General features: G+C 40.2%; 1 protein-coding gene across 1 annotated transcript in view; it reads left to right on the forward strand.

Annotated features, from left to right (window-relative positions):
• Positions 1-13,313, forward strand: part of ZBED1 (zinc finger BED-type containing 1) — a 211,829-nt gene extending 198,516 nt beyond the window's left edge. Inside the window, exon 7 of the mRNA XM_083802838.1 lies at positions 12,851-13,313. Within this exon, the coding sequence (XP_083658964.1) occupies positions 12,851-13,048 (198 nt within the window). The 3' untranslated portion in view covers positions 13,049-13,313. The remainder of the gene's footprint in view (positions 1-12,850) is intronic.
• The last annotated feature ends 2,020 nt before the right edge of the window (positions 13,314-15,333 follow it).

A 15,333-nucleotide genomic window follows, 5' to 3' on the forward strand; every position in this document is an offset into this window, starting at 1 on the left:
GGAGACATTTTTCACAAATTAGTGGCTCCATCTGCTACCTTAATGACGATTTACAAAACACCTTGGAAATAAATATGGATATTAAAAACAACAACTTAAGTGGGTAGTAAAAATCTGTCTTAGCACTTTTTAGTACATCCCACTTCCCAGCTTTCCTTTGTTTGTTCCATTGGCAAGAACTGCTTTCTTTTTTTTCCCTCTCTTCCCTTTTGTAAATTAATACAAAGGCTCCCCAGGCTAACAGCTCCCTCTGTAACACAAGTACCAACCTTCCCTTCTTTCAGATTGTTTAGCTGATTAAATGTGATGGATTTAAACTCACATGGAATTATGTTCAAGATGGAAGTTTTCTGCTTCCATTTCAGACCTTAGGAAGCATTTGGATAGCTGAGAGTTTGCATTTGCTCTGTCTATAATGAGCTCTATAGTAAAGATACGATGCCTCAGATCTTGTCTGACATAATTTTAGAAACATGACTAATCTCAGCGAAACCAATGGCACTGTTTGCATGTCTAAAGTTATACATGTTCTTTTGGTCTCTTCTCAATTTAAGCCATCAGTAGGTTCTTTGGCATACTGTAAGGAGCCTCGGGGTGCATTGATTTAAACAAAGCCATTCACAGCTTAAACCCACTTTCAGTCACACACAACAAAAGGTTTGATTTGAATAATCAAATTCAGTCTTCCCTTGCATTTGCTTTTTTAGTTATTTTGTTAAAAGCAGGTTGATTCTGGTGGGTTAGCAAGCATTCAGATACGTTGATTTGCAACTGAATATAGCCTTTGCCTTTAAATGTAGTGCTTCTCTTGGGCAACCAAGAGGATAAGCTACGTAGACATCTCCATAATTGTATGGCTTCAAAATATATCTGTGATTTCATGCATCCTGTTCTGATAGAAAATGGGAAATGGTAGTTTTGTTTATGAGATGACTAATGCTTTACATTTTTACAAGCTGCTTTCAAGTGAAAGATGAGTGCAATTAAAATGAAATGAACTGTCATTTTTTAAAGGATTTTATTACTTAAACAGAAATACCTTGAACTTATTGGACACATTTTTTCATCAAAACAGAGGATGTATAATCTGTAATTATTGACTGATTCTGTTTACTGTATCTGTCAGAAAGATTGGATTAGAAAAACTGATCCACTCTCACCTATTTGTATTCTTTTACTCAGATAACTGTAGAATGTCAATCTACTCTTCTTGTTTTCCATCTTTGGAACATATCACTCAGGACAGACATAAAATAACCCCCTTGCTTATATTTTTTTTCAGTTTATTGTTCCAGATTAAATGCTAAAGTTGCCAGGAACTAGAATTATAGGAAACACCAATTTGCAGAAAAAGATTTCTTCCCTCCTCACTACTTTTCTCTGCTTCCAGTCCATTTCTTTTCTACTTCTCAGCTTGGGAAATATTGTAAAACTATCATTTAAACATGCCAGCTATTCTGAAAACAGAAACTCACAGCCGTCAGGGCATGGACAGTGCTATTTGAAGATCTGCTTGAAGCTTCTTCCAGCAAGCCAGGAGTGATGTCTCTCTGCACAGGAGCTCCACTGGGTGCAGAGCTCTGCTGCCTCCGTGGGCCCAGATGCACAGCTCCACCATGCAGACCCCTCACTCCCCCTCCTCCAAAGGACAGGGAGAGAAAATACAATAAAAAAAAGGCTCATGGGTTGAGATGAGAACAGGGATACCACTCACCAATTGCAGTCATGGGTTAAATAGACTCAGCATAGTGAGATTAATGTAGTTTATTGCCTATTACCAACAGACTAGAACAGTGAGAAACTAAAAGCAAACTAAAAACACCTTCCTCGAATCCACGCTCTTTCACCTCTTTCCCCTGAGCGGTGCAGGGGAACGGGGAATGGGGGCTGTGGTCAGTTCCTAACACTTCGTCTCTGCCGCTCCTTCACAGTTAGCGTGGGGTCCCTCCCACGGGATGCCGTCCTTCCCGAACTGAGCCTGCGGGGGCTGCCCACAGGCAGCAGCTCTTCAAGCACTGCTCCCACACGGCTCCGTACCACGGGGTCCATCCATCCCCCAGGAGCAAACTGCTCCAGCACAGGCCCCCCACGGGTGGCAGCTCCCCCCAGACCCCCTGCTCCTGCGTGGGCTCCTCTCCACGGGCTGCAGCTCCGGCCCGGGGCCTGCTCCTGCGGGGGCTCTCCATGGGCCGCAGCCTCCTCCAGGCCACATCCACCTGCTCCACCGGGGGCTCCTCCACGGGCTGCAGCGTGGAGATCTGCTCCGTGTGGGACCCATGGGCTGCAGGGGGACAGCCTGCTCCACCAGGGGCCTCTGCACAGGCCGCAGGGGAACTGCTGCTGCCTGCCTGGAGCACCTCCTGCCCTCCTGCTGCACTCACCTTGGGGGCTGCAGGGCTGCTTCTCTCACATGTTCTCTCTCCTCTCTCCCAGGTGCTATTGCACAGCAGTTTTTTCCCTTCCTTAAATCTGCTCTCACAGAGTCCCACCCAGCGTCGCTCCCTGGCTCGGCTCGGCAGCAGTGTGTCCCTTTTGGAGCTGGCTGGAGCTGGCTCTGATCTGACATGGGGCAGCTGCTGGGCTCTGCTCACAGCAGGCACCCTGCAGTCCCCCTGCTCCTGAAACCTGGCCACATAAGCCCAGAACACCCTCGTGGGACGTGTTGCATGCCAGCTGGCCAGACACTGTGACACAAATGTGAGAATTGGGGCTGAAGTCTTTTTTTGCTTTCATTTGTCCAATTATCCCAGCTATTTTATTTTTTTTTTCATCTTGGCACACTATTGATGCACCACACTTCAGGTTAGTCTGTGCACTTTACCTTTTCTGGTCCCCATCTTTGCTAGTGCAAGCACCAAGCCTACCTCATTCGTGCCTGTGACAGCTTCTGGAGAAGTGTCCTGCACTGGGAGGAAGGGATTTGCACCCCCTCACCGCAGCTGTGGGGCACCAGCAGGAGCGCTGTGAGACCCCTGCCCTACTGCCCCCTGTAACCAGGCTGCTGCAGTCAGACTGGGTGCAGCACTCTTCCATACCACTTCCACAGAGAAGAGCCTGTGATATGTCTGCTAGCCTGTGTAATTTGGGGTTATCTCATTTAGTCTGGGCTCTGTACAGTCTTACAGTTTTTGATCTTGTCATAGCTTGTAAAGGTTTTCTATGTTGTGGTTATCTTCTAAATATTTAGGAGTTCCGCTCCTGTCCAGGCTGCTCGTAAGCATTAAAAACAAACAAACAAACAAAAAACACCAAAACAGTCCTGATATAAAACTTGTGAAGTTGGTCATAGGTGTCAGCTTCCATTTTCATGGAAGGGGAAATGACAGAGTGACTGCTTGTCCAATGTTAAACGGCAAGTAAAAGGTTAAAGATAATGGTCAGGGCTTACAAGTCAGAAGTTGCCATATCTTATGCATAAAACCTTTGTTTACTTTGCATGAGCCTGCAGGTAAGAAAGTAAATTTTTTTTTTTTTTTTGCATGTATGGGCACTCAGGACCATCATCTTCAGCATCTGAAGCCTTGCTATGTCTCCCAGTGTCTGTGTCTGGTAACAAGGCAGCTACCATTTCAAATGTGAATACTTCTGTGTGCTTTTCTGTGTTGTTTCCCCCCAAAATTGGCATCATTTGAAAGAATTCAGCAAACTAAAGATGACCCATGTACTGGTACGAGATAATGCTTTAGAAAACGAAAGCTCTAAAGCTTTCATGGTTGTTTGCTGTTTTAAGTCCTCTTTAATTTTGATCCATTTACATTTTGATTCATATTTAAATTGTGTTTTCAACTAAAAGAAATTGGTTACATGTTATTAAACGAGGCAGATGTTCCAGCCACTACCTAGCAAAGAGGTTGCCTCCGTACAAGCATTGTTGGAGGGAGGAGCAGTCTTACATTCTAATTTATATTTCTCAGATAGTAATAGTTCAAAACTCAGCAGAATTAAAGCCTTGCATAGCTAATAAAAATAACAAGATGGTTCCTTAGCGTATTTCTAGCATGAATACTAAGCTGTAATTAAGTATTCTTACTTAATGATAGATCAGTCTACATCTAGGAATGAAGAAGATTATTTTGAATTGCTCACATGATACTGTAATTATGGCCATAGAAGTGGTGGTAAACAAAGAAATTGTGTGTTTTCCTTTACAACCACAGAGAAGGAGTAACAGCCTCATGCACAAAGCATCAGGATTGGCATTTAGGAGGCCAGCTGTCTTTCTTCATCTCTTCTCCTGACCAGTAAATCACTTTGCCTCTATGTGAATACAGTTAATATAGAAAATGCCAGATTACGTGAAGGTACCCAGGACAATTCTGAGTGATTTAAGTCAGGCATCCTAAGCAGAAGGTAGCTCCTGGGCATCACCTGCCTTCCAGACAGACTGCCACACTCCCAGAAGTGGCTTCAGCATTTTGTGAAGTCTGTATACTCCCTTGGCTTTTTCCTCCTGTTGTTGCCTTCCTTTATTTAGACCTAGACTGAAAATTCTTCCAGCAAGTGGCTGTCTCTGACTGGATGTTCATACAATGCCTGGGGCAACAGGGTCCTATCTGTCAAACTTTGCTTACTATTACAGAGCTGAGTGAAGTTACAAGTGTAATGTAACTTGAGTAGCTGCAGTGATATCTCAGTTCTGACTTTGAAGACCCTGCTGTCTGCTGCAAAGCGAGCTTAGGAATTAACATGCAGGCAAAGTAAACTTCCCCAATGCGCTTGACAAAAAGAACAAAGGATTCAGTTATGATTAACGACTTTGACCTGAAGCTTCAACTCCCTGCTCAAATGCAGTCATGTAAAGTTGAGTACTTGCTTCTGTTTGAAAATTGCCTAAAACTAAACATTATTCGTCTAGTCCTTCATTTCAGCAGCTTAGAAAATGCAAAGTATGGATCAAAAAACACTCTCACTCAAATCATTGGGGTTATGTAGCACTTCTAAGTGCGTGAGATTCAGTTTGAAATTAAGATGTAAATTTATTTTTGTGCATTTAGACATCTGCAAGTGAATTCAGTGTTGAAGCTGACATTTGAAGCCAATGGAGATTTCTTCAGTGGGGCCTAGAAAGCTGGCTGGCCAACAGGGGTTTCGTTCAGCTGCCTGATAACATAAGCATCTGATGCTATTTGAGATGACACACGAGGTCCTGCTCAGACTGGAGCAGCTGCTTTGGAAGGGGCAGGCTCAGCGCTGTAGCTGCTGCTGTCCTTAGTAAACCTTTGCTCATGTTTTGAGTCTGACAGAAGAGCCATCCTAGGGCTTCAGAGTCGAGCTGCTTGGCAATTTTCCAGCAAAAGAGATTTCTCAGAAAGTATCTCTCTGACACAAAAACAAAACGAAACCTTCCACCAACGCTTCCATCAGAAGATTTGTTGGAAATCAAGCGCTGAAGCCTGCATGCCTGCCTGCTGCTCCTTGGGCTCCCTGAACAAAAGGCTGACCCCTGCAGTCTGCTGGGGATGTTTTCTTTCTTCTGTGGGCTACTTTGTCTCCAGGCTTCTCAGCCACCTATGTAAGAGCTGATGTGAAGACAAGCCAGGCCTTGTCAGGATCTCTGTGTACCTGGATTTTTTTGGAAATGTCTTTCTGGGAAATTTGGTTTCAATAGGAAGAGAAAGAGATATTCAGGATTCGATACCCCTTGTGTCTGTTTGCCAGCTATTTCTGCCTCTGTTCTGTACAGCATCTTCTGCTAGGATGCTTAGGGAAAACCTTCTCTCTTTCCCAGAATAGTAATGAATGATTTATGTTATAAAAGCTCCTTTCCTTCAACATTTTGATTTATTTATTTATTATTATTATTTTTTAGTTTTAAAATTGCATTGTGTTCTTAATTCATCAATGTTTCACCTTTTATTATATATCAGTATCTTTGATTCAAAAATGATTTCTATATAGCTACGACATTGTCAGGAGAAAGGCTTCACACTTTAACTCTGCCATTTCTGTTTGCAGCTGCTGTCTCTTTTAAAGCTGAAATTTAAAGAATTTTATTGTGGAGTGAATTTATTAAAGAATTCTCTTTGCTGCAAGTTAGGGGTTGAAGAGAAATTAATTTGATGGTGCTGACTGGGTCTCCAGGGAGAGCTGGATATTCAATAAAACATCTCTATCTCTTTTTGGTCTATAATCAAGGCAGAGATTAGATAGAAAGGGAATAATAGAGAGCTACGCAGAAAAGAATAGGAAGAGAGGCAGAACACAGAGGGAAACCAGGACATTTTAGTGAGGGCAGAGATCTCTCCAAAGCTGTGCTGCAGACCTCTCTGGCAGCACTGATTTCCTGGGGATCTGACAGTTGATCCTGGCCACAGGTGTTATCAGGACTTACACTCACCTGCTACAGCATTATTTATCAAAGGTTGCTGGACACATCCTTACACCATAATGGTTTACATTCTATCTTTTGTTTTCAGCATTCAGTGTTTCAACTGATTAGTTTTTAGCTGATGACTTTTTGGCTTAAATTTTCAAAGCGATGATCACTTTTAGGAGGTGTAGACACTGCAGGAGTTACAAAACAAGCGTTGAGAGCACTTAGCCCGTGCATTCAGCAGGAGCCGGTGACAGTAGAGCAGCTGTTGTTATTTCACCCTCGAGTCTTGCATCCTTAAGTAACCTGTTCTTGAAATGTTTTGGTAGCTCACATATCATAGTAATCAGTGCTTCCTGGAACACAAGTAATTTGTTTCTCACAGGTTTGTTTGCTTTAATATTCATGGGGACACAATCCCAGCTTCTCCATTTCTGACAGTTTTCAAACTATTTCATGTTGTAGTGGCTTCACGTTTGCCTTCATTCTTAAGAGTCAAACAGTGCAGTAAGGGTGACTGGGGCTCACCCCTCAATTAACTGCCAGCAAGTAAATAAAAGACTTTTGTAAACCATGTAACAGTAATTTAGTGCTCTCATTCCTGTTGCTAAGCTCCACTGTGCATATGTGTAGTATTGCTCAGAGATCCCAGATGATCTTTCTGGTGAGGTGTATATTCAATTTTTCAGTCCAGAGGCAAGTCAGCAAAATACTAACATTTGCAAAACATTATCAGAGTAATGTTGAGAAAAGCAAAGGAACCTTGACAAAAATGCCCAAGTATTCAGGCCCCAAAGATGGCTTATTTAGCTCTTGCTGTGTCTTCACAGCTCAAATCTGGGAAATGTGTTACTATCTGGAGACACATCTTCTTGTTACCTGATCCAGGAATGGTCTGATGGAAGACCACCTGTTTGAAAAGAGAGGCCACAGAGCAGACGCTCTGAAGCTCCCTGCAAAAGCACTGAATGTCCTTTTAGCTCATCAACCCACAAGTAGATTTTCCATATTAGCTGGAAACTGCATGATGTAATGGATGTGAGTACATGAGACAGGACCACCATTATAAAACCATGAGTCTCCTCACCAACCTACTTAATATTGCTTCTGAGGGGTATTCCACCAATTCTTAATATATTCCCCATCACTAACTGTATGGATAAAAGTGTTTTAACATCTTTTTCCTCAGCATTAAGTCATTTTCCAGCATGCCAGGCAGTCCTGGGTGCACATCTGCCTGTTTGGCCCATCATTCATGTCCTTCAAAATGCAACTGCTATGTCAGTCCCTCAATTTGCCAACTGTGTCCTGCACTCCATTCTCTTTGCTCAACCCTCTCAGCTACCGTCTCTCATGATGGCAGCATCCTGAAGTCATTAAATATGATCCTAATACAATCAGATGACCGAGATGAGGGAGCGGTGGGTGAAGCTATTCCAGAGTAATAGTCCTACTCTTTCTGATACCAAGTTTAGTATCAATACTGCTTTTTCAGCCATATAACTCTATCAACCAATGCAATTTGAGGTATATCAATGTTGTCCATTCAAACTATTCATCATTGTGTTTAAGGCACATACCAAGGCCCTCATTATTTGTTGGTAGCCACTGAAAATGCTACTGGTAAAGTGGATGGGTTTCAGAAAAGGAATCATAGGAGCTTTTAAGCTTTGTTTCCTGTCCAGTTACCTGTGGTTACCAGTGTCTGTACCATGCAGCCTGGAGCCCTGTAGTGATGCTGTCTGCCCAGAACTCTGAGCTATGAATCAGATGGAGGCAGAACTGGATGAGTACAGGGACAGCGTACAGCCATCACGTATAACTGGTGCAGACATGACTTCCAAAGAGTTAAGCTCTTGTGCCTGTTGTAGACAAATGAAATGGATGTGACATTTCATGGCTATATGGCTGTAGGGACTGACCATCATCGGCTAACACATTTTGCAAGCATTAGCACCTAGTATTGACAAGATTATATGGCACTTAAGAATGTATTAATCAAAATGTGTTAACTTGCAAGTCTTAAATAAATAAATAAAACCATAAACCCTTTCTAGTATATGTCCCAGTTTTGCACAGAACAGAATATTCCATTTGATGCTGAGGGAAAATTATTCTATACTGATGATTTACACTTAGTATTGATTAATTAATTTACTTTTTTTATTTAGAAAAAAAAAGAATAACGAAGGTTCTTTAAAACAACATCATCTTCATTGGGCATAAATAGTGCCAAAATAATGTCACTTTTTTGTATATAGACTTCATTTTGCTTAAGTGAGCTGGTCTCAAGTTATCTTTTTCTCTTTCTTTCACAGTCTACCCATGTAACAAGCAATACAAAGATATGTAATTTAAATTGAGCCCTTGTTTGTGGTATGAAAGCATAATGAAAACAAATAGTTAATTGGAAAAGATTATGAACACAAAAGACTTGATCAATACTGTAACAAACAAAATCATTCAAAAAATGTTAAGCATAAATCAGTTCTATTTGGATATGAGAAATATATTAATTACAGTTGTGTAGATATTAATGTAATAAAAATTGTAGACAAAGTTCCAATTAACAAAAGTTGAGCACAAGTTGGTAACTTAAGGCTGAGGAAGCATTGTGCAATTTATAGGAATCCCTTTTGTTTTAGGACAAGTCCAGTCAAATCATAACTGCTGTTATTGATCCTTTATGAAATGTATATTATTCTGTTACTCCTTCTTTTTTTTTTTTTTTTCCTAATTCTGGCAAAGTGTATAGTATCCCCTGTGGTTGGAATGGTACTTGTTATTACTGCCTATCTACCTGCAGCTTTTGGTAATAACTCAGAGTCACAAAGATGGTAACTCCTTCCTGTTTGTATAGATCATCATGGCAAACATCCTGTGTTTTGTAGATCATAGTATTCAACGAGTAGCTGGCAATTTCTCCTGCCTGCCCTCAGATACTCTCCTTCCTAGAAGGGGCATCTAAGGATGGATTATATATGTTTCTTTGGCACTAGTCTCTTGCTTGTGGCCATTTTCTTTTCTAAGGGCTTTTTGGTTCCTCCTCATTTTTTGATGAGATATCACATGGTAAAAGAAGAGCTGTGGGACTGTGAGGAGTGTTGGCAACCAGGAATGGGTCTGCCGCTGCTGGAACAATTAATATTGTTCATCTGTCTGGATAATCATGAATTGCTCCAGTGTTTGCAACCTGCTCCCGCCTTCTTCCTTCCCAAGAGTTCTTCAGGCAGCCACAAAGAGGCAGGATGTGTGCAAGTGCCCGTGTGTCTGTGCATGTTGCTGTTGGTCTATGGTTGTGTAGTAGATCCAGCACTTTGGGAAAGAGTCTTGACTGCACATAGGCAGGTGGATGTAGTGTGCTTTCATGTAGGTATGGACATGATCCAGAGGTGGAATTACAACATGCGCATCCTTCCAGCCTCTGAAAACAGACAGTTCATCCACCCATCCAGAAGGCCAGGGCACTCCTGGCATAGGGTTTCCTTTTTACCTTCATTAAAACACAAAACATGCCAAAACAATGAAGAGATCCTAGAGTAAGGAAATATTAAAGCTTTCAGTATTAATTAAGCACTCAGAAAATGGGACAAGACAATTAATTAATCATACACATGCAACTCTGTTCCCCTTTGCACTGGAAAAAAATGTTTTCCTTTAACTTAAATTAGTATACACTGATTGCTTGATATATTGTAGTATATTTTCCCTTATGTGTTAAGATAATTGCTGTGAGCAACAGCTGGTAGAAGGTTCCTAGCACGGTACCTGAGAGTCCTGTAAATGGGAAGTTTGCACTGAGCCTAATACTCAGCATGGATATGGTACACAGGATGAAAATCAAGTTAAATCTCATGAAAAGTTACACAAGCAGGACGTTAATGGATTGTGATGATGTCACTGTGCTTGTAAGACTGATCACAGTGTGGCCATTTAAGCACATTTATTATCATCTGAGCCTGCTCTATATTTTTGTTATATTGAAGAATAAGAAACAATTTGCTGCATAAAATGGTTTGGTAAAGATCTACTGGAACTGCATGAATAAAACCAACAACTGACTTTCAATTCATATATAGTCTTTATTTAACACATTTGATATTGTTTTGACTAGATCCCCTTCCGGTGGGGAACTTACCTGACAAAACAAAAAAAAAACAAAAGTCTTGATATATTCTGAATAACCTGAGAGACCCTTCCCATCGAATTAGCAAAGGCACATGGTATTTCGCATGCGGTGGGAAGATGCATACAGACCAGACTGTCTGAGACTGTAGAGACTGCTCATAAGACCATAATCTCAGAAATTCTGCCCACAGACATTCACTTTTTTTTTTTTTTTAAAGCATTTTAGTTATGAGCTGTTGTCATTAAGATTTGCGAGTCATTGACGTTGACATTTATACTTGTTTGTGCTGGAGAGCTGTTGAACTCAGGAACATAATGTCCAGTGAACCATCGCATGAAGTAATGGTTTATCCGTGTCACTAGATTTTTAATTAAAGCACAGCACTGCATTAAAAACTTTTGGCTTTTCTCTGTCATCCAGAATAAGTAGTATAAAATATGAATGCTTGTATTCACAATTAGTCTTCTACTTTACAGCATTAAGATATTTTATATCTCATCATAACTGATCATGATAGTAGCCACTGGATGAACGTGTTTTAGTCAACACAGAAGCCGTGTTTTTGAGTCATCCTGATCCTACAAAGAATTATGCATGAGTATAATTTCATGTTGTTTAAATAATCTACTGGATGTGAATAGCACTATTTTCCATATGATAAAAAAAGGTGAAGTAGTAGTAGTATAGTACTAAGAGGTAAAAAAGCACTTTGTAAGCGTTGAGCTTTTCTAGATGGCATGTCACAGAATAGACAAGACATCTTCTTAAAAAAATACTCCAGAAGTACCTGGGCCTAGGGTGTTGCAAGATATTGACGGATATCTGAGTCCACCAGAGAGCTAATTTATCATCCTATTTCATTAGATGATACTTAGAATAGGAAATGTTGTATTTTGTGATAACTTACAGTAGAAATTGGCTGTTTTATGGCCACCGAAGAAATGTATGGTGGTATTACATTTCTTAGAGACCTGTTGGCATCAGTAGCTTTTCCTTCAGTTTAAACACCTTCAGAGAGGGACTTGGCATGTAACCTCTGGAGCATGTATATTGGAACATAGTGGAGCTCTGGGCATGGGAGTGCAACAGCAGAGCAAGTTTTTTCTTCGTCAGTTCACATTTTGGGTAATGGATCTGTGGTCATGCAGGGAATGTGTCTCCCTTGCAGATGCTGAGGGTGCTCTTCACCAGCGACAGTTGGGGAGGTCTTGCTTTGGCTGATGTTGCCTTATTGTGTGATTTGACATGGCTCTAATATAGTTGTAAATGAGACTTAATGCCAGATGCATCATATAAACTAATGTTTGCTAATAAGTTGTGTTATATTTAGTGTGCAGCGAGAAAAAAGGCGAGTTATTTCTTTTTAAAATTATGTGAACCTTGTCACAAAAAGCTTCAGATGACTTAGAATTTTTTTTGTTTGTTTTTATTAGTCACTGAGTAACCTATTCAATACTGTCTCATTCATCAAGTGAGTTCTTCAGGAAAAGACATCCTGTCAGGTGTAGCAGACAAAGCAATGAACAGCATTGGTACTGTTAATGACTCGTAGAATGATATTGCAGGGATTGTAAAATGACACCTTATTATCTAGCAGACATTGTTCGTAATTATATCACTGATAAAGACAAAACAGATCAAATGTTGTGTTGTAAATATGTCCTTTAATAAAATAAAATAAATGCCATTGTAATAAATTTGGTGATAGCTGTATGATCCTTCTGAATGGAAAATGGAAATGCTTTGCATATCTACAGGATGAAAGGCATTATCACTCTCAGCTATTCACTTGTTAATTTTCATGTAATACTCATGCTATATCAGACATTATAGATCTTTCACCATTTTGCTTTATGATACTCTGTAAAATATAATTCCCTCGTTTACCTGCCTGCATGGATTGAACTGCCGAATCTCAGTTTGCTGTCGTCATTTTCATGATCTTTTGCACAAGTCATATTGTTACAATGAACACATTATGCATATAGCATAGTCTTCATCCTCCTTAGGCAGAGTACAGACCCCTTCAGTCTTGCAAAAATGAATAATTATGCTAGGATTTTAATATTTCTGTTAGCTTTGGGGTTTATTAACTCTGACCATGAAAGCTCAATTATTTTATATGCTCCATCTGACTAGGTCTTGAAAAAATGGGTTAAAGTTTTCCATGTAACTCTTTTGTGGCTTTAAGCTATCTCAAAATAGTGCTGTGGTAAAAATGGACTGTACTCTGCCAATTGGATAAGTGGCATTTTTATCGTTACCAACTTGAGGTTTGCATAAGGACCACAAGTGGGATGAAAAACTACGGAAGCCGATTGTCACTGGTAAGGTCCTGTGGTGAAACTTTAGTCTTCCATTATACCTGTCTCTCATGAATTTGTGTTTTGTTGTTGTTGTTTCTGCAGACTCCAGAGGAAGGAGCCTCTACAAGCATCTATGCAGCAGTATCACCCGAGATGGAAGGAGCTGGCGGCTGCTACCTTTACAATGAGAAAAGGACAAAATCGGCTGACATAGCATATGATGAGGAGTTGCAGAGAAGGCTCTGGACAGAAAGCTGCAAGATGGTTGGGATTTCTGATGAATCCAGCAGAGTTCCCTAGAAGAAGCCATTTCCAGCTGGGTAAATGAAATGTATTGAAAAACATCTTAGGTGAATTCTTGCAGCATCAGTCATCATCCTGGAAATCACTGTTCAATCCCAAAGGCAAACATGAACAGCTTTGTTCTTCACTTGAACCCCTAGTCTGCTAGGGTGTGGGGGGAATATTCCCACAGAGAGATGTACGTGGTTGGTTTTAAATCTAACCATCAGTTTTGTAAATCATGATGTTTCAGTCTGTGATTAAAATACAATCTTTAACCTTGTGCAGAGTTGAGTTTTCATTTTTTGTTCAACAAGAAGACTTTCCCTGGTGAGCATGGTGTGTCTGTGGCATGTTGAACCTAAGCCACTTTTGTACATACAGCTTACTCTTTTTTAGTCCGTTTTAAAAGTTGCAGCATCTTTCCTTAAGCTTCATTAATCTTTAAGACACTTTATTCTGAATGTCAGCTCATTCTAATTCAAACATTTGGCATTCATGATAATTATGTTGTTTCTATCATAACGTTAGTTTTAATGTCAAAGTTTATCCAGAGGTTTTAAGTGAAGATGAGAACCAAAAAAATGTAAATAAATAAGGTCTTCAGATGGGATATGGAATTCAAATGTTTTCATTTGGAGAGGGGTTAAAGGAGAGCCTTAAGAATGAGGAAGGAATCAGATGTAAAAATGGCAGCACTGGTTTTGACAGAGAGTGCAGTTAGCCTGTTGTATCAGCTGTGGGCACGGAGTACTTGTTGCCTTTTCTCCTGAGCCTGTGTAAACTTGTGTCTGCAACGTCTTGCATTTTCTTTGGCAAGGAGATTCACTTATCTACCACCTGTTACATGAACAGTCACCTCATTTGGTTGTTTTTGAGCCTGGTTCATATGAGTTTCAAGACTAGCATTGGTGATTTGGAAGAGACAATAAACAGTTGGTGCTCTCCACCTTTTCCACATTGCTAAGGCTTTTGGAAGTTGGAAACTTTCAACATGAACCTTTAAACTGTGAGTTTTTGTTTTGTTTTGTTTTGTTTTGTTTTCCATTTTGAAGAGTAGTCCCTGCCTACTTACTTACATAGGAGGCACAGGATATCTTCTATTTTGTTATGTATTTATTTCTCTCCTAAGAATTTCTAACAGCTGATTTCAAACATGGACTCTGTGATTAGGGAGTCTGAACTCTTGCTATTAATGAAGTAAGCTCTAGCCTACTCTCATGTCATTAATTTTAGATATTGTCTGAAAAAGAAGAATAATCCTATAAATGTCATTGCATTTTTTTTTTTCTCCAAGACATACAGAGTGAAGGAGAGCTATAGGTGGATGTAAAGCATATATTTACTTTGGGTGATTGGAAATCACTGCGTGACAGGACTGAGTGTAAACATATTGTTGTGCTCTAATTTGCAGCAGACTTGAAACAACATGAATGTGTTCCTATGCACTGAACCCCAGACTAATATCCCTTTTGTTTTTTTTTAGCTCAAACCTGGTGCCTCACTGACCATTTCTCCAGCCTTTGGTTCAGAGAGAGATCACATCTAACTGAAAGAAAGCATATTGACATGTCCATAGAATAGCAAGGAGATGCCAATACAGAAAGTAGTATGAACAAAGAAAAGCAGATGAGAACAAAAATAATAAAAAATCTGAAGGAGAGCATATTTCCCCTCTGAATTAAGTCATGCATGATTTATTCCTAGCTCCTTAGAGTTAGTATATACAAGGGTTAGCAGCAGGAAATTTATCACTCAGTCACTATAGCACTTTCTCTGTATGACTGGCTGACTTTTTTTGGTAACTGAATGTAGTGCTTGTGAAATGTGCCAGACTGACACTCTGGGAACTAAATTCCTCTGTTTATTCACGGATCATGCACCGGATGCTGTAAGCCTGCTAGACGGCCAACATTTTGATGTTGCCATAGCATTTCCACAGAACATCATTGCTGCTAGAAGTATGTCCAGGATTACTCAAATTAGATGGAACCGAATTACCTTCAGGTTTAACTCTGTCAAAGCTACACAATATTTGTACAACCACTTTCAAGTAGTAAAAGGAGTGCTAAAACAGCAAACACTAAAGAGAGCTAGTCACTCTTTCCATGTAATCTGAATCACTTAGTGGTCTCAGTCCCATGAAATCTGTGTTAACACTGAAAACATGGTTTGTGAGAACCAAGAACACAGATTGTGCCTGCATGAGGGAAAAACATGTCCTAAAGCCAGGGATTTTGAGAATGGTGTAATACCATGAAGATGTAGTTGAGCTAGTTGTAAAAGTGTTATCTCAGGAACTA

This window comes from Anser anser (assembly GCF_964211835.1).
Source record: "Anser anser genome assembly, chromosome: 1".
In the NCBI taxonomy this organism is placed as follows: domain Eukaryota; kingdom Metazoa; phylum Chordata; class Aves; order Anseriformes; family Anatidae; genus Anser; species Anser anser.